This window comes from Lipomyces arxii, assembly GCF_038497795.1.
Source record: "Lipomyces arxii strain Phaff 12-163 unplaced genomic scaffold V1512scaffold_6, whole genome shotgun sequence".
NCBI lineage: Eukaryota > Fungi > Ascomycota > Lipomycetes > Lipomycetales > Lipomycetaceae > Lipomyces > Lipomyces arxii.
This window is the reverse complement of record NW_027117705.1, coordinates 341588-364268: the sequence shown is the minus strand read 5'-3', so window position 1 is coordinate 364268 and position 22681 is coordinate 341588. Positions and strand designations below refer to the sequence as shown.

Below are 22681 nucleotides of genomic sequence, written 5' to 3'. Positions count from 1 at the left end.
GCAAATAGCCCTACATGCTTCAAAGTAGGGCTTTGAATTTACGCAAGTAGAAATAAGCAGTCACTACCCAATTAAGGGTTCTGTGTTTGTCGGGCTCAAGTAACATTTTGATCTTGAAGTTCATCGCCATTTGACATTCAGCATCACCAACACAACAATGGGTATGTTTTAATGATATTCCTGTGAAGAAGTGAAATACTAATAAACAGTTAACATTCCAAAGACCCGAAGAACATACTGCAAGTCAAAGGAGTGCCACAAGCACACCCAGCATAAGGTCACTCAGTACAAGGTACAAACAAGGTCGATAGTGTGTAATATCAATTCAATACTAACAAAATAGACTGGAAAGGCTTCATTATATGCTCAGGGGAAGCGCAGATACGATCGTAAGCAGAGAGGTTATGGTGGACAGACCAAGCAGGTTTTCCACAAGAAAGCAAAGACTACAAAGAAGGTCGTTCTCCGTTTAGAGTGCACTGTGTGCAAGACCAAGGCTCAGCTCGCACTCAAGCGATGCAAGCACTTTGAGCTTGGTGGTGATAAGAAACAGAAGGGACAGGCTCTGCAGTTTTAATTGTGTATTGTTACGTGTATATATAATAAATCGGAACATACGCATTTGATTTATGCTGTCATATTTGATCACAGTTGTTGTATTGTACATTAAATCCCAATATGTTCCATATTATATCACACATCATCTTACATCTCGCCTCTAGATCAATACTACATTATAAGAACGTCAGTCGAGTCTGCATTAGAGTACTCGTCTCCAGGCTCACATGCAATCGATGCATTAGAAGATACTTGTCCGTCTGGCATTAATCTCGAATCAATACTCTCAAACCCAGGACTAGGACTTCGTATTCTGTCCCCGAGTCCATCAAAAGCACCGGCATGAGGAGGCAGCGAATGGGACGGACTGTCTTGAGCAAACCGTCTACCTATCCGCGGGAACGGCAAGAAATCTTCTTCCAGCTGCGTAGTCTGTATCGGTAAATGGTCAACTACATGATCTCCTCGTCTGGCTGTACGATGCAGCGACAACAGTTCATCTGCATCGTCGGCCTGGGTTTGTGCATTCCCGTTCTGGTCTCGCCAAACCGACGGATGCTGTCGCCGGCGTCTAAACGTCCGTCGGCGTCGAAGTTCAGACAACGACGGCATGGTTTGCTGGTGTGCGTTAAGTCTGCGTTCGTAATTCGACGCAGCCATGCGTCTATATGCGGACTCGGCCTGGGGTGGTCGGTCATCTTGCAGCCAGAGCAGGTCAAGTTCCGGGTCTTGAATTGTGTCTGCCGAGTCATACGAGTCCGCAGACAACATTCTGTCTAGATATCTGTCGTCGTACCTTCTCTCACTCTGCCTGGCTTCAGTCTGGTCTTCTGCCGCACTATTTCTCCCGGTCGAAACATCAGTTGCCGAGCCTCTGATTGAGTCTAGTTGGGCTTCCAAGTCAGCCCTATGTGATCTCCACCAAGCATAACCTCTGTTACCGCTTGAGGCGACATTCGTACTGTTGCGGCCCATGACGTACAAGCTTTGGGACTGTAAAATGTCGAGTAAACTTGCGGACGACGGAGTTTGTTCTGACGATTGTGGTGAAGACAAGTTTGAGTCGTCTTCATCTGTATTTGGTCTGTTGCGATTTGAGGGAGGAGGGTCTGTTGAGTCATCAATGTATCGTTGTAATGAGCCGAGTGGTTGAGCAGTCCTTCTATGAGTATTCACGCAGGACATTTCTGTTTTCTTTCGAATGTCTTTTGAAGGACTTGTAGCTCTCCATATTGGAAGACCCATAATGTTTTTATCACGATCAATTATGTGTAAAGTGAAGCAATTTAGATTAAAAGATGAGTTAAAGTGGGACTTGGTTGGGATGAAGAATTGGGAGAGGCAATTTGTAGATGAACGTTCGATACGTACAAATTGAGAATTGTTTTGTTTGTATATTTTGTATATTTTGTATATTTTGTACATTAATAAATACTATTATATCTATTATATTGCTTATATAATTTATTTTACTACTTATTACGTAATCGCTTATGTAATATATATATATTACATAATCACTTGCCATAGTTAAATACAAGCAATTGCGACTTAACTATTGCTATCGTGTAATGTCGATTTAATCGCCATATTCCCCATTTCTCACTAAATATCACACAAATACACACGTTAAGTTACGCGTCAATCTACGCGTCTGTTTCGCGTCAAAATTATCCACTATAAAAGGCAAGGGTTAGGGCAAAGCCATGAACTCCTTTCAATTTCTTCTCTTTCGTCGCTCTTGCTCTCTTTATTATCTACACAATACACACATACACACACACAAATACAACTATAATCATCATCAATTTCTGTTTAAATAGATCTCTGTTTTACTGAATCATTCTTCTATTCCTTTGAGATATTCATGTTCGCTTCAATATCCTCAATCTTCTCCTCTAATCGTCAATCGTCATCTGAACAACAACAACAACAATCTCGTCCTCCAATGTCAACAGCTTCTTCAACCTACGCTTTGTCGCCTTCAGCTGCAAACCCTTATTATCCTTCATTTGAAGCCGCAACTTCAACTGCTCAGCTTACACTACCTACACCAGTATACTCTCCTGGAATGCGTACGATGTCCACCTCAAGCATTTCTCCAGTTTCGTCGAGTGGTGGTACGCAGTCTCAAATTCAGACAAACCCTCATTCGACCATCCAGCTTCAGGATTTTCATGACGGTATGCCGCCTGCCCCTCCGGTCGCTCTCTCATGGGCACGTATAACGCGCTGGGCAGAGAAGAATTACCCGGAATTGTACGACCAAATAAGCGAAGCTGCCACTCCGCAAGACATCGATCTGCTCGAGCGCGCGACTGGTCTCGTGCTCCCGCCTGACGTGCGTGACTCGTTCATGACCCACGACGGCCAGGAACGCGGTGGGAAACCGTGCGGGCTCATTTTCGGATCCACCATCCTCGACTCGGACGAGGTCATTGCTGAGTGGGATTTGTGGCGAACCGTTGCCGCCACTATCGAGCAAGACCAGGAAAGACGCGCACATGCTGCTGCCGCCGCCGCTGTAGGTAATGATACCCAGGCCTCAAGCAGTACGACTGGTCAGAGAGACCCGCGGTACCGGAGGAACGATTTCACAGCTCACCAGAGTAGCAGTCCCGACCAAGCGGTTCAGCCGGTGTATGCTCATGTCGGCTGGCTTCCACTCGCAAAGGATTACAACGGCAACAATCTCGCTGTCGATCTCGCGCCAGGCCCGGCTGGAAACTGGGGCCAGATCATTTTGTTTGGACGTGAGTTTGACCGGAAGTACGTTGTTGCCCGGTCATGGGGTCATTTTCTTGCCATGTTGGCAGACGATTTCGAAGACGGCAGGTGGAGCGTCGACGAGGACTCTGAGGAACTATGGTACGTCAGCAACGGTCGGATGCATTACTATTTCGACGTGCTCAAACGCCGGGTTGAGCGGGCGTCGCTTGCCCACAGAAGACCACCGGCCGAGGTCGTCGCAAATCCAGCGTCTCAGACCGCCAAGAGCCGGCCTGCGTTGCTGAGTGTGGGCTCGACCGCGTCTATCGCGTCATTATCTGCGCTCCGGTCCGGCAACGCCAACGCAAGCACCGGCTCGCTGCAACACTTGCTCACTCCTGCATCACCAGGCGTCGTAAACGCCCGGCTATCAAGGACAGAGACCAGTTCGTACGGTCGGAAAGTGAGTGTCAAGCCGAGCGACGAGGCCGAGAACTTGAGTCCGATCAAGACAAACAACGCGACCGCCGAGGAACAAGGATTAGTGGACGTTGAGGTCAACAGTGCAAAACTGAGCATGGAGTTTGCTCGCGCGACAGAGGCAGCGTGATTTCTATTTTATCGTGAACGACATAAAAATACAAAAGAGTAAGGACTGTTTTTGTGGAATTGGCTTTGATACATTTGTAAGCTCGTCGGCGCGCGCGTATTTCTTTGTACATTATTTTAAGATTATAATCAATTGATATTTGAATAACTGCTACTGGCCATAGCCTCTACGCAATGTGATACATTAGCGCGCACACATTCAGCACGTCGACGTACTGGTCGCTGCCTCGCTGCTGCTGCTGCTGCTGCATAAGAGCATATTGCGTAATTAAAACTTGTGACTGTTTTCCTTGCCCGAAATCTTCTCGTGGACTCACTGATTCCGACAAAGACCCCAACTCATCATTGTCCGATTCCGAAAACAGTCCGCTGGAATCATACTACACCCCATCAGCACATGCTCATAATCTCTACAGTTTATACACAGACATACCTTAATACAATTACAATCATTTGCACGCGTAAACACTACTCGACGTCTTCGAGCTCGTCGCCGGTTCGGTCTCATGCTCCGTCGTTCGCTCGGTCAGGCCCAGGACACAGAAACGCAGCACAGTAGTAACACAGAACAATGTAAAAAAATATAAACACCAGACCAGCAGATAGTAACCAGATCTCACCGGTAAACATACAGACCACGGCCAGAAGTAGAAAACGATATAACTCTGCACATGTTCACGTCAGAATTCGAACTGGGACAAATGTAAACAGCCCGAGCCGCTCTGCATGCGGCCAGCCATTCACTACGAACAACATGATGAAGACACATAAATTTTATAACATCCTCTATAGAAACAAACAACCTAGTCTATACGCTTTTTTTCCTTCCCAAGCCACATACGGGCCACAAACACAAGCACAATTACAAACAAAGCAAGCACACCAACAATCCCAAAAAACCACCCCAAACTACCGGTCGCCTCACCGGGCACGGTCACGTTCATGCCAAACAGGCCCGTAATCAAATTTAATGGGACCAAAACCGTACCAAGCAACGTGACTTTGGACAGCATATCGGTAACCCGATTGTTGGCATGGAACGACTCGACCTGCAGCTGGGCTAAATAGTTTGCATGCGACCGCGACAGAATCTTCTCGTACGCCGACAAGTTCTGATACATAGTCACGATATGATCCTGGATATCGCCCAAGTAAAGACCGATCTCGCCCTTTGGCGCAACGTCCCACTGCTCGTTGCACCGCTTGGCAAACATCTTAATCACATCGGCCTTACCAGACAGCAACCGCATCAACGTCATGACTGTCTTGCGCGACTCGCCAATCCGTTTCAACATGTCCCCAAAATCGCTCTCCCGAGCAACAAACACAGAGTCCTCAATCCCGTCCGCCTCCTGCTCAATCTCATGGATCACTGGCGCAAACCCATCGACAATGTCATCAATTAACGCGTAGCAAATCCAATCGGCAGACACGGTCACGTAGTCCCGCAACTGACGGATCCGGCGACGCACGTTCGCGGTGTGCTGGAACCCGGAAAAGTGAAACGATAGAATGCCGTCCCGGAACACGACCATGTACATGTTCAGCGGCTCCAAAAACTCCTCGCTCGACTTGTTGTTGTTGAACGTGCGGAAACAGACAAAATAGTACGACCGGAAAAGCTCAACCTTCTCCCGGGTCTCTTGCACACGAATATCCTCAGTCGTCAACGGATGGATCCCGAAAGTTTTCGCCAACATCTTCATCTCGGCATCAGTAGGGTCCATGCAGTCCAACCACCATGTCCCATTCGACTTGTCAAACAAATTCGCAAACGTCTGGCCCGGACCCGTCAACAAACAAATTTCCGGCGCGTGAATGGTCTCCTCAGACTCGGAGCAGAACAAACTAAACCTGTCGTCCGCCTCAGCAAACCGAGCAGCTACCTCAGGCGGCAATGTCTGTGCCTTCAAAATCTCAACCTCGTCCGTCGTCCCGACAACTTTCTCGTCATCAGTCATGGTCTGCGACGACGGAACAGACAAGCTCGCCACGGTCGTGCCGACTTCCGTCTTCCCAATCTCCATCGAAGGCCGCATAGCCGCCTGGCGATTAGGCAAAGTACCGGGTGTGAACGTCATGCGACGGCCGTGCAGACCTAGATCATTGTCCGACCGGCGCGTGAGAGATGGGTACCACTGCTCCAAGCGTTGGGCGGCAGAAAACTCTTCAAGCTCGTCAAAGTCAATGCCGTTGATACGTTGGTGTTCGAGATGCATCGGGAAACACACGTCCTCCTCGGTCTCGTCTTCAGAATTCACACGCGATCTGGCCTCGGAGTCTGAATCAGACTCGACCCCACGAGCAGACGCATTGTCGGCTTCTTTTTCTTTGACTTTCACGTTCCCATCTACCGGGCTCTCGATCTGAACATCTGTAAAAGTCGGTCTGCGAACCAGGCCTGGCTCCAACGACTGTCTGCGCGACCGTCTGCCCCGACTGGGACCAGACGCCGGCGTTACCGGCGCCGCCGGGTTGTTGTTGCCGGACAACGTTCTCGCAAGATGATGGCCCGAAGTCGGCGACGTGCCGTACTCAAACGGGTTGTTGACGTCGTCGCGGTGGTCAGGCTCCATAGTAATTGACACGCTCCCGCCTGATCTGGTCGGTCTGGCCGACGCGCGCTGGACAATGTTGACACTCGGCTCTAGCCGGTCGAGGTCATGCTCGTTATCAAACTCGACGTCCGAATTATGCTCGTACACCGCGAGCTCGGGCACCAAAGTAGCGCCAAATTGCGGCCTCCCGCCGGTCGCGGACCCAGCAGAACCGGTCGAGACATGAATCCCGTTTGTAGGTGACGTCCCGTCCGAGAACGAGATCCGAATTGGTAAAGTTTCCGGCTGGTTGCGGTGGTCATAGAGCTCGTTTGAGGACTGTACGGCAGGCGAGTTTGCCCGAGATGGCTCCATTTGAAATCAAAGCTTGTTGTCCGAATTTGATCGGGCAAAAAAGAATGTTGAAGTTATAGAAAGCCACAATTAATGATGACTTTTTGAGCTCGAGAGCTGACGATTTATGTGTATGACTTTTCAATGTGGCGGGAACGTATTTAAGATCTGCGTACATCGTTAGATATGTACAGAGAGACAGTCAACAGTATAGTAATGTACCTAAATAACAAGACCTTAATACGCGATAGTATCTTCTCGGAATTTTAATAGCAAAACCACAGTATAGAGTAATTATGGAGGTTTCTTTGATGCCTCACAGAGACGGCGTTGAAGTTGATAGGTGACTGCCACTTTGTACTTGATTTTAAAGAGAAGGCGTAAGATTTAACCAGACGCCAACTGACAAGAAAACAGAACTTGTAAAAACTGAAAAGAATAAAAAAAGGGGTGAAAGCGTTGGTGAAGAAGAAGAAGAAGATGAAGATCAGGATGGTCGAACATTTCTAACCCTGAAAAATGGCTGAGGTCGCCAAATTTATATTGTAGCCCTAACCCAAGCTAAAAAATACTAAGTCACATACAAATCACGCGAGTTTACAGTGCAAGTTGATATTTTTGTGATTTGCGTTGATATTTCTGTACACGTGCATTCAAGTGCGGCATATTCGGTTTTTTTTTCTCTGGTGGGACACTGCGCAACACTGCGCAACACCGTGCCACCATTTAAACCTTATTTATATATGACTATGTCGACCATTGGCGAACCCCCCCCCCACACACACTCACTCCATATAAATCCATTTATCTATCAAAATATCTAACATGTATATCCATTCTAAACCACCTCTGACCTCACTTAAAATCCCATAAAAAAATCTAAAAATCAATATTTAACACCGTTATGTTTTTTTTTTGGTCCCTTCTATTTCCATCTAAATCTTCCTCTATTCGTATCCCTCTTCAGCAACGTTATGATCAGTCACGATTCTCAAAAAAACTTGTTCCAAACTAGCCTGCGACACAGCGTAGTACTTAACCCCGATCTCCTTTTTCGCATCTTCGATGGCACGGAAAATTTCAGAGACCTTGATGTTACGCTCGCCGATGGTGTTGGTGGTCTGCACCGCGAGCTTGACTTGTCCGTGGTACATCTTATCCTCGACCCGGACCGAGTGCCCGCTGAACCGCTTCTCGGCCCACCGTACAACCTTCAACATCTCGGCGTCGGTCGCATGAATCCCGCTCCGGCACACGAAGTGCAGGTAGTATGCATCGCCGTACCGCTCTCGTAACCGATCAGACGTGCCAACAGCCAACATGTTCTTGGCAAGAATACCTGCGCGCGAACATAACGCGTCGGCCTCCTCCATCGAGTGCGTGGTCAGCACAATGCTTCGGCCGGCAGACACATTCGCCAGCGTGCGCCACATGACTCGCTTACTGGCGGCGTCCATACCAGAAGACGGCTCGTCCAACAACAGCACAGACGGGTTCGCCATCAGTGCGATACCAAGCGACAGTTTCCGTCTGTTACCGCCCGACAGCCGCTCGGCCATCCGGGTCGAGAACCGCGACAGACCGACAGAGCGCACAAGCGTCGACACATTGTGCTTGACGTCGCTGCCCTTCAAACCTCGCAACTTGGCGTAGAACGTCAACGTTTCAAGAACGTTCATCTGATCGATCGCGTCAAACTGAGGACACACTCCCAAATGCGTCCGCGCATGCGCTCGGTTCTCGTTCACACTGACGTCCTCAACAAACACACCGCCCGCTGACGGAATGATCTCGCCTCGAATCATGTTGAACGTGGTCGACTTTCCCGCACCGTTCGGTCCGAGAAGAGCAAAACACTCCCCACGTGCAACCGCAAACGAAACATCCTCGACCGCGACAAACTTGCCAAACCGTTTCGACAAATGCTTGACCCGCAATCCATCCGTTCCATCCGGATTCTCGACCCGCTCAATCTCTCGAATGATATCGCCGTCCAGGTTCCGAGCCTTGCCCTCAGCGTCCTCGATCTTGAACTTACCGTTCAACCGCAGTCTGAACCGGCCTGAATCCCACCACACCAGGATACCGTAGTAAAACGCGGCCTGGAGAATAAGGTACAGAATCGGACCACCAAACGCGCGGATGTTGCCGTAGTACGCAAACTCTTCCTCACCGTCACACATCGACGTGAACAAGTTCAGCGCCAAAAATAAACCTTTAATCAAGTTCGGCATCGGCGCGACAATGGCAAGGGCAAAGTAAACCTGATCAATGATGACATCGGTCCGGAGCGCAGGCGCAAACGTGTTCACGGCCAGATACGAAACTAAATAAACCAAAAAGTAAATGCACTGGAACGCCGCAACGATTGCAAACGCGGCCAGCTGGGTCGCTGCAATAAGCGACACGACAAACGCAAACAGAATCGACGCAACACCGTACAAAAACATAATGATGAACAAGTACCCAAGTCCGTACCAGTACGGTGTTGTCGCGGCAAAGATGATTATGCACACAACAGAACTGACCAGTACCAACGCGGTATCGAACAACAAGTACGCGGTCCACAATGGCACGACACGCAGACCGTTGGAATAGTGCAGCGCACGCACGTGATGCAACCGTTCCATGGTCGGGTACAGTGCCGCAAATGCAGGGAACGCGCCCATAGCAAGACAGAAGTAAATCACAAACTGCAAACTGTCGCCCATAGACGGGATCCACGGAAACTGAAACGGCGAATAATCCGTAACAATCAAAACGTTGCCCTGGCCACGAACGTTGTCAAGCACGTTCAACGTCAACGGGCCATAAATGATTCCGGCACCGTTGACCCTGAAGGCCATGGTCGGTGGATCAAGGAAAATACCACCAGGATTGATCATCGAGTAATTCTGTTCAATAGAATATAGGAAATCTTCCCGAGTTTCCACAAGCGTCACATTGTTAAGATACTTCGCATAGTCCATAACCTGAGCAAGCGTATCGTTTCCGGTACCTTCGTACTCGTTTCCGGCCGCCAAATACGGCTCGATCATAGCAGCAGCAGTCTCGCTGTCGATCGGCGACGGACCCGCAAGAACGTGGAGCTCCATAGTGAAGTTGTTTGGAGCTAAATTCCTAAAAATCTGCTCGGCAACATTGTCCTCGATCCTGCAGGAACCACCGGGGTAGTCACGCATGAACACCATGGTAATTCCACCAACGAGAATAGGCAGCAGCAGGATTCCCAAAATAGGCAACGGGTGACGACGCGCAACAATTAATCGCTTCCAAATCATTGTCCAGATCTGTCCACGAATGCCAACAATCTCACCGACCTTCAAATCCATATCATTCTCAATCAGACGCTTCTTCTCGTCCATGGACGACGTCTCGCTAGTAGTACCAGTAGCTCCGTACGAAGGCAAAGTTGTCTTTTCAAGCAACTCTTCCTCCTGAAACTCAACGTCGTTTTCGCTCAGCAGTTCCTGAATTTCACTGTCCGAATCTGCAACCAACTTCAAAAACACGTCCTCAAGCTGAGGACCAGACACACGGAGTTCTTTATGTCCCGAGTTTTCCAGCCGAGTGACCAGTTCGGTGACCTGGGTGCCGTTCGTGGCCTCGTACACCATCTCGCGACCGGAGCCAGGAGTGATGGAGAACACACGGTAGCCGTTTCCAAATCCCTCCTTGAGCTCGACCGGTGAGCCTGTGGCCTTAAGCACACCGCGGGCGAGGATTGCAATATGATCGGCTAACAAGTCAGCCTCATCAAGGAAGTGAGTAGTCAGAATCAAAGTACGTTCGCCGCGAGACGAGAGCAAAATGTCCCAAATACGACGGCGGGAAAGCGGGTCAAGACCAGACGAGACCTCATCAATACAGCAGACCTTAGATCCACCGACAAACATAGCAGCGAGCTGAAGCTTACGCTTCTGTCCACCCGACAAAGCCATTGATTTGAACTTCCTCTTCGGCAGTAAATCGCATGACAACACCAAATCGCTGACTTCATCTGCTAATGCTTTACCAGTAGAGCCTTTTACTCGACCCCAAATTCGAATATGCTCCTCGACCGTCAGCTCGTCCCAGAGCACGTTCTTCTGAGGACATATTCCGAGCGAGGTATCGTGGCCGAACACAATCGATCCTTCAGACGGCTTCTGGATACCGGCAATCATCTCGAGTGTAGTAGTCTTGCCAGATCCGTTGGCTCCCAACAAGCAAGAAATCTCACCGTTGCGGAACGACACAGTAAGGTCGTCGACCGCGACCACAGGACGGAGTCGCTTAGTACGGCTGAACAGACCCTTGAACGTAAACGGGTGGTAGATCTTGGAGACGTTTGTAATCGTGAGTGCGTGCTCGTCGTCCTGAACTGCAGCGGAAGTACGGTCGTGGCTTCCGTAGAGATAACGCTCAATAAAAATACCTAAGAAAAAGTAGAACGGGATCTGCAAAATCGCTCCGAGCCAGAAAATGCCGGGTGCGACGGCACCAGTCGGAGGGACCTCGCCGAGTCTGAGCGGCAGAACCGCACGCTCGAATCTGGCGTTGGTCTGCATATAGTACACGTAGTTCATAGGGGGGAACACAATTCCGAGCGCAGCTGCGGTCGCCGAGTCTTCAGGTTGCAAGGTGGACTGTACCGTGGTCATGATAGCCAGCAGGATACAAACACCGGTTGCAATGATGCCCGACAACTGCGCCTGCTTAAACGGCTGCGCGAGCATGACTGCCCACGAGACGTTGGCAAGACCGTTAAGGACGTGAAACACAATAACAGTGATGACGTTTGTATTGTAGAACATGGTCTGCTGGACCGCAATACCGACAACAATCCATCCAGGCAAATAGAGCGCCGAAAACGAAAGGAAGAACGAGAGGTGGCGCGCAATTTTGCGGCATCCCATGCTTTCGAGCAAAGTCGACAGTCCAAGCTCGCGCTCAAACGCAACGACACCGCAGAGATGGTACACGATACCAATCATCGCGATAAACATTGCCGGAGACATATACTTGATCAACACAGACATATACAAAACTCTAATATCCTGCTCGTGTTCAGCCTGGCTTCGAGACGTAAATGCAACAACATCTGGTGCGTCTTCTGTCTGGTCAAGGCCAAGAATGGCAGAATCAACGGCCCCTGAAGTTGTTAGCATAAATTTAATAGAATGAAAAGAAGAGAAATACATTGAACAGGCAACAAATATTGTTCAACATCACTAGTGTGATCGTCGACCTTGACCTTGAACAGGCCAGCGTCCGCACGGAGAGTATAGTTATAGATGCCATTGTCGGGATCAAATTGATTCCATTGGACCGCGCCGATACAGTTCGACGATCCTCTGAGATTCTGCTTGCAAACAGTCAACAAGTCAAACTGGTTGTCGAGCTCAATGACTTGGTTCGGAGGCAGGTCATAAGTCACATTCATCATAAACATCCGCACTTCCGGTGTCACGGTGCCGTTCTCCATCAAGTACACGAAGTTACGGTCACCAATCGCGTCAGCCAAAGGCCTGATTGGTGCAGGATCGGCGATTCCGTATGTGGCGGCTGGAACAAACAGATTACGCGCGTATCCCTGTGATGAGTCAATTACAGATCCCGACTATCGTATCAAATTACTCACGAGAATCCACATAAACACGACAGGAAACACGAATGCTCGAACCAAAGATCCAAGCCAGGTTCGTTGGAACACAAGTGCGCACTTCAGACATAGCGCGACAGTTTGGCGCAAGACGACAGCCCGCTTAGAGGCATTCATCATCATTGATACCATCTTATCTTTTCACTAGATCCGATATCAATATAAGTTAAACAGAACCTAAAAAAGGGGTATTTACAAGCACAGAACTAAACTGACTGAACTTGGCAAGAAATCTCCTGACAACTGAGCTTGAACTGGCCTTGTTGGTGAAGTGTGAATTAGCTATACCAAATTTTTGAACCGACGTGAACTTCGAGAGCGCATCGCCCTAGACTCGTTTCTGATACACTAGGGCTGATTAGGGTTAATCTGATAAAATCCAATCTTTATCTTTAAGGTTAAAAAATATACGAATACGATGCTACTACTACTATACAAATATTACTAATAAAAATAATACATAAACTCATTATTTACATCAAAAGAAGTAGAAAATACATATAGTAACATAAAACACACAATAAAACTTATATAAACTCGCACAAAAATCTTCAATGCAAAAAGAGTACCAAACTATGTTATTTTTGTATCCACAAAGTTCTTGAACCTCAGCCAACTAATAATAATATATAAGAAAAAAAGAACAAGAAAAGAACACAAGCATGTCACGACAAGAATCAAACTTTCGCAATAAAAACAAAACATCGCCGGACAAAAAAAAACAAAAGACAACCGTGTATATATAGACAAGACAAAAAAAAAAATCGGTGATCATAATCAACCATGAGAAACCCGGTAACAATATATATATATATAACAATTCTCCGACCTCCGTTGCGACATCTTCAGCGAAGGCGAAACAAATCGCAGAAAAAAGACTTTGAACAAGAAAACGGGGTCTATTATATTACACTTCCCCTGAAAGATACATCAACTTCTCTATCGACACGAGATGTTTGCCGTATGAGTACTTCTTCAACGCCTGTAAATTTGGCATGATCTTAGACACGAGATCATCCCGTTGCTGGCCAGAAGTCACATCAAGAAGTTTTTGAATCACGTAGTTTGCAAACTGATCCTTCATCATAGCAGTCAGCGGAAGCGATCCATCAAGCCTCACCCGAAGAATCTCGTCAATGATCATTTGTCTCTGCCGACTATCTCCAAACACAATACACTTTTCAACCACATTAGACGCAAATTTATGCTTTGAAAATTGAAGAACATTCTCTTTGACCACCAAGATTATCTCTTCCCGGTCTTCGTGTCGACCTTGCTCAATAACGTGTTGGATCACATAGTTGCCGTATTGATCTTGGACCAAGTACGACGCAAACGAATGCAGCTCTTCCAGAATCGCGGTCTGTGATTTCTCATCGCAGTATTCGAGCATGCGCTGAATGACACGGCACCCATAAGGATGCGTTGCAAGATTGTAGACTTGCTTGTTGAAAGCACGAATGATGAAATCGATGTGCTCCGCAGGCACGCGCTCGATTGCTTTCTGGATCACATGATTGCCATTCTGATCCTTCACACACCGCAGCACATGGCCTTCAAGTTCTCTGACAAGTTTCGCCTGCTGTTCAACCAAAACATGCTCAATAGCTTTTTGCACAACACGGCAGCCATACATCTGGAGCGACAAATTCAGAATGTGACCCTCCATCTGCTTCGCCAGAGACGCTTTTTGCATTTGATTTCCATGCTCAAAAAACTTTTGGATGACGTAATTCCCAAAAACGTCAGTCATCAATTGCAAAGAGTTGGGATAAATTTCGTTGAAGATTGTCTCCTTCTCCTCACTGTTTGCAGTCTCCAGCCGCTGCTGAATAAATCGCGAACCGTGCTGATCGCCACTGAACTCAACAACATGGCCGTAGATGTCCTTCAGTTCGTACTTCTTGCCCTTGCTGCTACGGAATTCCTCCAACAGTGGTGACCTGACTCCGTGTGGGAATTCATCCGAAGCCGAAGACGACGCCGGCACCGAAGCGGCAACGCTTGCGCGTCTGCTTTGTACTGACGGGTTCGGAGACACAGACGCAGTAGCTGATGGTGTAGCTCGCGAAACCGACGAATTGGTAGAAGCGGAAGCCGGATATTCAAACGAAGGCGCTTGAGCGCGATACATATTCGTGCCTGGCTGTACTGGCGGTTTGGCACTGAGCGGCACAGTCGGCTGCTGAACTGCCGGTCCCTGCGTCGATAGCGGTCTATATTTCTTCGCATTATCGATCGGCTGCTGAGATTTGACCGGACCGCGCATTTGGCTTTGAGCAACTCCATTTTGCTTCACCATAGGTGGAGCCGCTCCTCCCACGCCACCATAGTACGGCGGACTCATTGTCTTGCGATAATCCATAGATTGGTCAATCAAAGACATGCTTCCTCGAGATAAATGACGCGGATTACGAAATTCTTGTAACATGTCGGGTAAACCGCCTTGTGAGACGGGGCCATATTGATTTCCATATCCTTCATAGTCAGGCATTTGTTGCTGCATCTGCTGTTGCGACGGTAAACCGCGCTGGTAGTACCGGTCGTCATTGCCGAACATTGACCGAGACAAGAACCCATAACTATCTTGAGAAGCATAGTGGTGGTGCTGCTGAGACTGTGGCCCATAGGGTTGCGACTGAAGCGACCCAAACGGCACAGAAGATCGCCGCCGATCTTCATATGACGCATCAAAACCGGAAGACTGTGTGGGCCGTGATAAATGCGGGTCGATGTTTAGGGCTTTAAAATTTGCAAGCAGTTCAGCTTCCCGAGCTGATTCAGCAATGGACTTGCGTTCTCGCATATGAGCACTAAACGCACCTTGAGGGTATGCTGGCGGAGCGCCCAAACTATTATTGCTAGAGACGGAAGCCGTCATACTGTTGTAAAGCGGAGGAGTAGAATTTGGTTGAACCATAAGGTTGTCTTCATCCACCCTTGACTGTGAGGTATGGGATGATGTGGGCGAAAGACCTTGGTCTTGCTCGCGAGATGACCGGTCATATTGGTGATAATATTCTTCTTGAATCGATTCCTCTTGATCTTTGTCGGTCACACCAATCAAAGACGAATAACTATTTCCGTAGGGGTTGTACGGTGCCGACGTAGGCTGTTGACTTAAAATCGAACTATGGAAAGATCCAGGTGAGCGCATGTCCATTAGCAAATTTGATGGCCCATTTGACGGTTGAGACTGCAAAGAGCCAAAAGTTGATGCTTGTCTTTGCCGGGGTGAAATAAAGAATGGTTCTCTTACAGACTCGGCCTAGAACACAATTAGTAATTCTCATTATTGACAACAATGATTTTAACATACATTGTGATCGATTGATAATTTCCTAACACCAACCGGAGAAATACTTGGGTTTTCAGGATTTGAAGCCCATAAGGGTGATCTTGAAGCTGAAGAATTAGAGGTCCAAGGTCGCAGATCGAGATCCGTATCGCGTTCAGTAGCGGACGAAATTGATGGCGGATCAACAGAAAGTATAGATACGGACGCCGTAGCAGACAAAGGTGATGTATGTTTCAAGTTAGGAGACAATTCTTCAGCAAAATCTGGTGATGGATGAATGTAAGCATCTGTGAAGCCGTTGCGCGGTTAAATTAAACATACCTTGTCTCCTTAGAGTCGGATCGGATGGGAAGGACGAAGTAAGAGGCGATGTGCCCCATATCCCCCAATTGGCATTTGTTGCCATTTACTTAATGTGATATGACCTTTTTTGGGGTGGGAGAGAGGAATAGGCTGTTAAGTGAGGCGGGGTCGCATCGGTGGGAGGTTAAAGGAGTCTTTTGGGAATTGAATGGCACAGAAAGAAAGAGTAAACAAACAAATAAACAAGATATTCTTTAATTAAGAAATCAAGCTCTGAATATTAATTGAGAAAAATCAAACCGACTTCAAGAAGTAAGAAGTAATGGAGGAGAGTGCGTGGGAGAAAGTAAAGGCCCCAGTTTACCCAGACAGACAGCGCGTTAAGAGTGAGAGACTGACCCACGATGATAAGATTAGTTTTTAACAAATTTATAAGGGTTTAGTGCCATTAATTTAAATTTGAGTCTCAGCACTGACATTTTTTTATGTGTCCGATACACTTTACAGTCTTCTAGTTCGTTGGCTAGAATTCTGGAATGCTCTTATAGAAAGTGAAATTGTTAATAAGAAGGTTATATAAAACATTTTTAGACTGGTTATTTCTGTTGGTCAATAATATTATTCAGATATTTATCGATGCCTATCTGTACGCCACATGGTGGTCTCTGCCCTGTTCTGTCAAATTGCCCTGTCTTTGTTCCGCAAAACTTTGCATACTCTTCACGTTCGAAAAATATATAAATATAGATACGTAATGTACACTGCTTCTTATTAAACTTCGAAATTGCATCACGGACGCAACAATCCTGTCTCTCTAGGTCGAAACCATTCTCTTTCTAAATCATCCCAAACTTCGTTCGCCATTTCTCGTGCACTTTCCCGTGATGTAGACTTAGCCTCTATATACACCTTCAATTTAGGCTCGGTCCCGCTCCCCCGAATGGTTACTCGAACACTATTATCTAGCGTGAATGTAATCATTTCAGCATTCTTATCGGTCGGTAATATAGGTACATGATTCGGAGTACTGGATTCATATCCTACCGTTAGATCTCTCCAGTATGTAATAGTTCGCGACCCGACACCTTCAGGATAGCTGTACTCGCCATTCTCGGACGGCTTCAGGGTCCGAATGTAATTAAAGACCTTATCAGTTACTGCAGGATCTAGTGAAACGTAATATGAATTCCGATTTTCAAAAAATCCATACTTCCGATAAATGCCTTCCAGGCACAAAATGATTCCTTGCGCCCGTGTCATCTTTAGTCCACTAATTGTAGCTTCAATCCAGCAAAGTAATTTGATAAACATCAACATCGCCGCTATTCCGTCCTTATCATACAATCCTTCAAACATATATCCGATAGCTTCCTCAAACGCAAACGGGACTTTATATCCTTCTTTTTGCAATTCCAACGCACGATTTCCAATCCATTTAAACCCTGTTAGTGTTTCTTCAAATTTGAACCCTTCTGTTTCCGCAAACGATCGTAAAAGTTGTGAAGACGCGGTCGATGTCAGCATCGCAATCTTGGACTTGTCTCGCTCAGTGTGATAGATGAAGTAAGCGAACAAAATTCCGAGCTCGTTGCCGGTCAGCTGCAACCAACTACCGTTCAAGCCTTTGACGGCAGCGCAAAATCGGTCTGCATCTGGATCGTTGGATAGCACGAGTGAAATACCCATGGAGTCACTTAAGCGCAGACAGTACTCTAATGCGCCTGCTTCTTCAGGGTTTGGAAATACAACTGTCGGAAAATCCGGATCCGGCAATGACTGTTCTGGGACTGCAAACATATTGACATCGACTTTGGCACCTATTAGACTGGCCGCCCGAATTGCATAAGGAAGACCAACACCGTGCATTGGCGAATACACAAACCGCATCGCAGTATTGAAATGAGTGCCTCTGCAAAATATATTAAAATGACTCCTCTCCACCAAATGACAATGTTCTTACTTGACTAATTTAACCAAACCCCTATAATACTCGTCAACTATTGTCTTCTGCGGTAAAGTGACTTGCGGAGAAGTTGCAACAAGATTTTTATTCCAGACCCAGGGCGTCAAGTTCTCGATTATGCACTTTGCAATTCCCGCATCGTGGGGTGGTATAATTTGGCAGCCATTGCTCCAGTAGCTATGATATCAAACTTTGTCCGCTGTTGAGATTATATTACTCACACTTTATATCCATTATCTTGAGCGGGGTTCTGATTATAATTAGTAATCATCAAAAAAGCAGCATGTGTCTCTTACATGACTAGCCGTAATCATGACACCACAAGCAGCGTTGAGAAGGCCAACCGCAAATGGAACTAGTGGGGTATGCACTAATTTGTCAAAGTAATGTACTCTGAAACCCTTTGTAATAAAGGCACAAGCTGCCAGTCGAGCAAAATCTTCAGATCCATGTCGGTGGTCGCGACCAATGACCACACCCCTCTCTAAAGCATCCGGTACTGTTCGAGACACATATTCTGCAAGACCCTTGTATTCCAATTATCAGTCACAGTGCTACAATAAAGATAATGAAATGTACCTGTGATGCTTGTAAAACAGTCAAATCATTCATACGACTAAATCCGGCTTCAATTTTAGCCCGTAAGCCTGTTTAAATGCATTAGTGAAATATATAGGCACGAACAGCGCCGTTTACTCACCAGCAGTTCCAAACTGAATTCCTAAACAATTGGATCAGAACAGATTTAAAATCAAAAAAAAACTGAACACACGTTTTCTTAAACGACGCTCTAATTCAGCAACATTATTAGCTGTAAGTAAATCTTCAATTTGTTTGCGAGTGACTGGATTCTGTATACGCGTAAAAACGTCAAGATTAGCCACGTACGTTCTACTAACAAAAAAGGTTTGAACACGCGATGGTACTATTTACCTTGTCTAGCTCGAGCCAGTCGTCGGCCAATTCTTGAATTGTCTTTTGAGAAGGCATGAATAAGGGTAGGAGAGAGAACTACTCTATGCGCTGTTTAGAAAGGAGAGAAGGATTAGGGAAAGATGGTCTGGTTTGAATTGAGTGTGGGCTTCGGTAGTGAACGGTACCATACTCATACGGCACGCACGTTTCTAGTATACACATTATTATATTGAGGCACATTCCACGTAAATAATAAACAAACTGTCTAATAGCGTTGAATATATATATTTAAGATAAATATACACAATTTATGCTTTATAAAACAAGTCAGATCTTTACTTTAAGCACGAACTCATTCTCTGATGCTCTGTTTGTGTGTTGTACTCGTCTGTTTTAATCAGGGTAAACTCATCTGGCTGGCTGGAACTGTCTTCCGGTCTTCACGATCCCACAATTCTACGGGGTTAAAAAAATAATGGTATAATGAGCAATATGCAGTTAATTAACAAACGCCGATTTTTCTATATACGTCAATGCTATATTTCCTGTATCTTTATTACCTATCGCAATTTCCTCTCTTTAACGTAAAAGACCCGATTGGAATAATACGTATCATATGTGACTCGGTTCCTAGTCCAAGCCACAAATTCATCACGTACAAATGACCGTAAATAAGTAGTGTCTTTGAAATACATCGCTCGAACAACGGACAAGTTCAATATTAGCTCAATTACGCCTAGTTCACGAAGCGCTACAATACCCGCGAACCATAACGTGCCTGTAACTACCCCTATAGAGAAACCCACAATGACTTGTTTCCAGGTATGGTAATATAAATATACACGTGAGAATATGACTGTAGATGTCAAACAGGCCAGACTAATTGCCCTTAAGTAGCGCTTTCGTTGACTGAATTGGTGCGCCCTGTCACTATTATAATTATTCAATATGGCTAGAATGAACATACCGCAAAAACATCCAAAGACATAGATATGTTGCGTGAAATGCCATGAATTGAGAATGAGCTGAAGGCAGACCGTATCCGAGATTATCACGGTTATCTTGTTCATTATCTATACACATGTTAGTACAACTGATGTTTGCGATACAACTTGGCCCACATCTTGGTCTTTCTTCTCGAAAATATTTTTTCAGTAAGTGATTGAATGCTTCTGACGCCAATTGCCCAATCAGCATCAACACAGTCTCTATTTCTCGTCTTGAAAATATCAATGTTACGTAAATTACACAAATGATCTGGGGCACTAGCGAGATCCAGGCCATCGCAAACGCAAACCAGTCTTCGGAATCATAGTACACGTGTGTAAACCGAAGTGACGCCGGCGGCCGACCAGGGCATACACAATCTGCCATTGTGTTCACACTGTCCATTATATGACCGACGCGACAATTGGATCAGTCTGTTGTGCTTAGTGATTGCGCAGAGCTTGGGAGTGTTGTTTATACGTAGCCTGTCAAACTTCATTATGACACGCGCCAAACGCCAAACGCGCTCCAGACACGCACCAAACACGCTACAAGCACGCGCCATTCAATTTAATGCGCTTTGTTTGATATATTACTATCTAATAAAAAAATTACTATTTAATAAGAACAATTGATTATGTTTAATTAGTTTTATTTAAAGTGGTATATTATTTACCTAGTACTTATGCGTTTAAGCCATATACTTAAAAACACACTTAATATGGCATAAACAACTAATTATTATTGCACAAGATAAGACGAGGTCTAGGGTATGTCTATTGTGGCTGTGCATGCAGTCTAGAGCGACGAGATAAGATGGAGTCTACTAGCCACAAGGCCATAATGACAGAGTGAGGCTGTGCAATTGCGTTTCTTGCACGTCGCCGCCTTCTCCCGCTTCTTTTCCTCCTCTTTTCTCTCTCTGATCATCACCTTTTTTATTCCCCTTTCCCTTCACGCATTTCTTTGTTTATCAAATCAGAAATAATGAAGGTCTCCGCTCTTTTGCTTCTCGGCTCTCTTTTAGCTTCATCTGAAGCAGCTGTTCACAAGTCAGTTCTGGTTTTAGAAGGGTCTAAAGTGAGTGTGACTAACACCAGTCTAGGCTCAATGTCAAGAAGGTTCCTTTGACTGAGCAGCTTGCTAAGGTATGTAATTAGTATGAAATTGGCAGGATCAAGTACTGATTAATAGCTCGACATGTCCTCTCACATGCAGGCCCTTGGCCAGAAGTACCTTGGTAACTACAAGGGAGAGGAATTCAATGCTGAAGCTGCCCACAACGTTCCTATCACCAACTTCTTGAACGCTCAATGTAAGTCGAGCTTTCTGTTATGAATACCACACTTGATTGGACTGGATTGCATGAATTGGTGATTATGGAGTGTGTTTATCCGTATACCCGGCCAGCACGATAAATGACGATGAATGACTCGATATGTATTGTTTGCCATGACGACAGATTTACTTGGTTCATGATTGAATTCTACAAGGATCGAAGCCATTATACTCTTATCACTTATATTGGGCTGTTGCTGTCGATTTATCGCGTATACAGGCCATATAGTGTGATGTTACCGGGTTAGGGTACGCCACAACGTTCATGCTGCCAACCCAATCATGTGTGCCCTACGTAATGAACGGTTTACTGACTTAAACAGACTTCACTGAGATTTCCCTCGGAACTCCACCCCAGACATTCCAGGTTATTCTCGACACTGGTTCCTCCAACTTGTGGGTCCCGTCAACCTCATGCAGCTCCATTGCTTGCTACCTCCACACTAAGTACGATTCATCTGCGTCTACTTCATATGTCAAGAATGGCACCTCTTTTGAGATTCAGTACGGATCTGGATCCATGTCTGGATTCGTTTCCAACGATGTCTTGAAGATTGGTGACTTGACCATCGAGGGACAAGATTTCGCTGAGGCCACCCAGGAGCCTGGTCTTGCTTTCGCTTTCGGCCGTTTTGACGGTATCCTTGGTCTTGGATACGACACCATCTCCGTTGACGGCATGGTCCCCCCTGTCTATAACGCCATCGCTAAGGGTCTTCTTGACGAGCCTATTTTCTCGTTCTACCTCGGTGACAACAACGTCAACGAGGAGTTGGGAGGAATTGCCACTTTTGGTGGTGTTGATGAGTCTTTCTATGAGGGAGAGATCATTACTCTTCCTGTCCGCCGCAAGGCCTACTGGGAGGTTGAGCTCAAGAGCATCAAGTTCGGTGACCAGGTTGCTGAGCTCGAGAACACTGGTGCCATTGTTGACACTGGTACTTCGCTCATTGCTATGCCCACTGGACTGGCTGAGATCTTGAACATGCAGATTGGAGCTAAGAAGAACTGGCAGGGACAGTACACTGTTGACTGTGATGTCCGTAGCACTCTCCCAACCATGTCGTTCAACCTCGGTGGATACGATTTTGAGATTTCCGCTTCCGACTACATCATGGAGGTTCAGGGATCTTGCATGTCTGCTTTCATGGGTATGGATTTCCCTGAGCCCGTTGGACCTCTTGTCATTCTCGGTGATGCGTTCTTGCGTAAGTGGTACTCTATCTACGATATTGGCCACAACACTGTTGGTTTGGCCAAGTCTAAGTAAACGCATGAATAGGACATATCATGAAGATTGATACGGTTTGTGAAGTTTGGCACGGATTGTATCGGGTGTTTTTATTTTACTGGTTTTGCTTTTTTTATTTTTAGATATGGAATTGTTTCTTCAAGTCGAATTAGGTAGTGGAGTGGTGGATATTTGTAGTCATTGTCGGTCAATATATACGTATAATTAATTAAGT

At 46.3% G+C, this 22681-nt stretch overlaps 9 protein-coding genes across 9 annotated transcripts; 3 read left to right on the top strand and 6 right to left on the bottom strand.

Moving 5' to 3' along the window:
- Positions 1-35: 35 nt before the first annotated feature.
- V1512DRAFT_262132 (60S ribosomal protein eL42) lies at positions 36-877 on the top strand. The gene is made up of 3 exons (XM_066916204.1): positions 36-161; positions 210-292; positions 344-877. The coding sequence occupies exons 1-3, from the start codon at positions 158-160 to the stop codon at positions 575-577; spliced, it is 321 nt and encodes a 106-aa protein (XP_066771903.1). The 5' UTR covers positions 36-157; the 3' UTR covers positions 578-877.
- On the bottom strand, positions 641-1869 carry V1512DRAFT_262131 (uncharacterized protein). Its single transcript, XM_066916203.1, has one exon. The coding sequence runs from the start codon at positions 1801-1803 to the stop codon at positions 730-732; it is 1074 nt and encodes a 357-aa protein (XP_066771902.1). The 5' UTR covers positions 1804-1869; the 3' UTR covers positions 641-729.
- A 444-nt stretch (positions 1870-2313) lies between these two features.
- On the top strand, positions 2314-4029 carry V1512DRAFT_262130 (uncharacterized protein). Its single transcript, XM_066916202.1, has one exon. The coding sequence runs from the start codon at positions 2426-2428 to the stop codon at positions 3875-3877; it is 1452 nt and encodes a 483-aa protein (XP_066771901.1). The 5' UTR covers positions 2314-2425; the 3' UTR covers positions 3878-4029.
- A 613-nt stretch (positions 4030-4642) lies between these two features.
- On the bottom strand, positions 4643-7247 carry V1512DRAFT_290959 (uncharacterized protein). The gene is made up of 2 exons (XM_066918236.1): positions 6990-7247; positions 4643-6935 (listed from the first exon to the last, which is right to left on the bottom strand). The coding sequence occupies exon 2, from the start codon at positions 6786-6788 to the stop codon at positions 4680-4682; it is 2109 nt and encodes a 702-aa protein (XP_066771900.1). The 5' UTR covers positions 6789-6935; positions 6990-7247; the 3' UTR covers positions 4643-4679.
- Positions 7248-7551: 304 nt separating this feature from the next.
- Positions 7552-12707, bottom strand: V1512DRAFT_262126 (uncharacterized protein). Its single transcript, XM_066916201.1, has 3 exons — positions 12391-12707; positions 11949-12342; positions 7552-11901 (listed from the first exon to the last, which is right to left on the bottom strand). Exons 1-3 carry the CDS (start codon positions 12541-12543, stop codon positions 7715-7717), a joined length of 4734 nt encoding a protein of 1577 aa, XP_066771899.1. The 5' UTR covers positions 12544-12707; the 3' UTR covers positions 7552-7714.
- Positions 12708-12859: 152 nt separating this feature from the next.
- On the bottom strand, positions 12860-16379 carry V1512DRAFT_262124 (armadillo-type protein). The gene is made up of 3 exons (XM_066916200.1): positions 16031-16379; positions 15731-15972; positions 12860-15679 (listed from the first exon to the last, which is right to left on the bottom strand). Exons 1-3 carry the CDS (start codon positions 16113-16115, stop codon positions 13319-13321), a joined length of 2688 nt encoding a protein of 895 aa, XP_066771898.1. The 5' UTR covers positions 16116-16379; the 3' UTR covers positions 12860-13318.
- A 174-nt stretch (positions 16380-16553) lies between these two features.
- V1512DRAFT_262123 (uncharacterized protein) lies at positions 16554-19036 on the bottom strand. Its single transcript, XM_066916199.1, has 8 exons — positions 18909-19036; positions 18748-18826; positions 18676-18696; positions 18555-18622; positions 18272-18502; positions 18197-18225; positions 17973-18152; positions 16554-17921 (listed from the first exon to the last, which is right to left on the bottom strand). The coding sequence occupies exons 1-8, from the start codon at positions 18963-18965 to the stop codon at positions 16802-16804; spliced, it is 1785 nt and encodes a 594-aa protein (XP_066771897.1). The 5' UTR covers positions 18966-19036; the 3' UTR covers positions 16554-16801.
- Positions 19037-19128: 92 nt separating this feature from the next.
- On the bottom strand, positions 19129-20372 carry V1512DRAFT_262116 (PAP2 superfamily-domain-containing protein). Its single transcript, XM_066916198.1, has 3 exons — positions 20012-20372; positions 19858-19963; positions 19129-19814 (listed from the first exon to the last, which is right to left on the bottom strand). Exons 1-3 carry the CDS (start codon positions 20280-20282, stop codon positions 19451-19453), a joined length of 741 nt encoding a protein of 246 aa, XP_066771896.1. The 5' UTR covers positions 20283-20372; the 3' UTR covers positions 19129-19450.
- A 368-nt stretch (positions 20373-20740) lies between these two features.
- On the top strand, positions 20741-22675 carry V1512DRAFT_237902 (aspartic peptidase domain-containing protein). Its single transcript, XM_066914158.1, has 4 exons — positions 20741-20929; positions 20983-21025; positions 21072-21192; positions 21539-22675. The coding sequence occupies exons 1-4, from the start codon at positions 20865-20867 to the stop codon at positions 22483-22485; spliced, it is 1176 nt and encodes a 391-aa protein (XP_066771895.1). The 5' UTR covers positions 20741-20864; the 3' UTR covers positions 22486-22675.
- Positions 22676-22681: the final 6 nt, after the last annotated feature.

Bases quoted from the DNA above. Each gene is read 5' to 3' on its own strand.
- V1512DRAFT_262124 (XM_066916200.1), bottom strand. From the start codon at position 16,115: ATGGCAACAAATGCCAATTGGGGGATATGGGGCACATCGCCTCTTACT. The intron at 15,973-16,030 runs GTATGTTTAATT...ATCCATCACCAG, and splicing joins TCCGACTCTAAGGAGACAAG to ATTTTGCTGAAGAATTGTCT. The intron at 15,680-15,730 runs GTATGTTAAAAT...ATTGTGTTCTAG, and splicing joins AATTATCAATCGATCACAAT to GCCGAGTCTGTAAGAGAACC.
- V1512DRAFT_262126 (XM_066916201.1), bottom strand. From the start codon at position 12,543: ATGGTATCAATGATGATGAATGCCTCTAAGCGGGCTGTCGTCTTGCGC. The intron at 12,343-12,390 runs GTGAGTAATTTG...GACTCATCACAG, and splicing joins TCGTGTTTATGTGGATTCTC to GGATACGCGCGTAATCTGTT. The intron at 11,902-11,948 runs GTATTTCTCTTC...TAACAACTTCAG, and splicing joins ATATTTGTTGCCTGTTCAAT to GGGCCGTTGATTCTGCCATT.
- V1512DRAFT_262131 (XM_066916203.1), bottom strand. From the start codon at position 1,803: ATGGGTCTTCCAATATGGAGAGCTACAAGTCCTTCAAAAGACATTCGA.
- V1512DRAFT_262132 (XM_066916204.1), top strand. The intron at 293-343 runs GTACAAACAAGG...CTAACAAAATAG, and splicing joins ATAAGGTCACTCAGTACAAG to ACTGGAAAGGCTTCATTATA.
- V1512DRAFT_237902 (XM_066914158.1), top strand. From the start codon at position 20,865: ATGAAGGTCTCCGCTCTTTTGCTTCTCGGCTCTCTTTTAGCTTCATCT. The intron at 20,930-20,982 runs GTCAGTTCTGGT...ACACCAGTCTAG, and splicing joins TCTGAAGCAGCTGTTCACAA to GCTCAATGTCAAGAAGGTTC. The intron at 21,193-21,538 runs GTAAGTCGAGCT...TGACTTAAACAG, and splicing joins CAACTTCTTGAACGCTCAAT to ACTTCACTGAGATTTCCCTC.
- V1512DRAFT_262123 (XM_066916199.1), bottom strand. From the start codon at position 18,965: ATGCCTTCTCAAAAGACAATTCAAGAATTGGCCGACGACTGGCTCGAG. The intron at 18,503-18,554 runs GTACATTTCATT...TTGGAATACAAG, and splicing joins CTGTTTTACAAGCATCACAG to GGTCTTGCAGAATATGTGTC. The intron at 18,226-18,271 runs GTAAGAGACACA...AATTATAATCAG, and splicing joins TCATGATTACGGCTAGTCAT to AACCCCGCTCAAGATAATGG.
- V1512DRAFT_262116 (XM_066916198.1), bottom strand. From the start codon at position 20,282: ATGGACAGTGTGAACACAATGGCAGATTGTGTATGCCCTGGTCGGCCG. The intron at 19,964-20,011 runs GTGGGCCAAGTT...ACATGTGTATAG, and splicing joins TCGAGAAGAAAGACCAAGAT to ATAATGAACAAGATAACCGT. The intron at 19,815-19,857 runs GTATGTTCATTC...TAATAGTGACAG, and splicing joins TGTCTTTGGATGTTTTTGCG to GGCGCACCAATTCAGTCAAC.
- V1512DRAFT_262130 (XM_066916202.1), top strand. From the start codon at position 2,426: ATGTTCGCTTCAATATCCTCAATCTTCTCCTCTAATCGTCAATCGTCA.
- V1512DRAFT_290959 (XM_066918236.1), bottom strand. From the start codon at position 6,788: ATGGAGCCATCTCGGGCAAACTCGCCTGCCGTACAGTCCTCAAACGAG.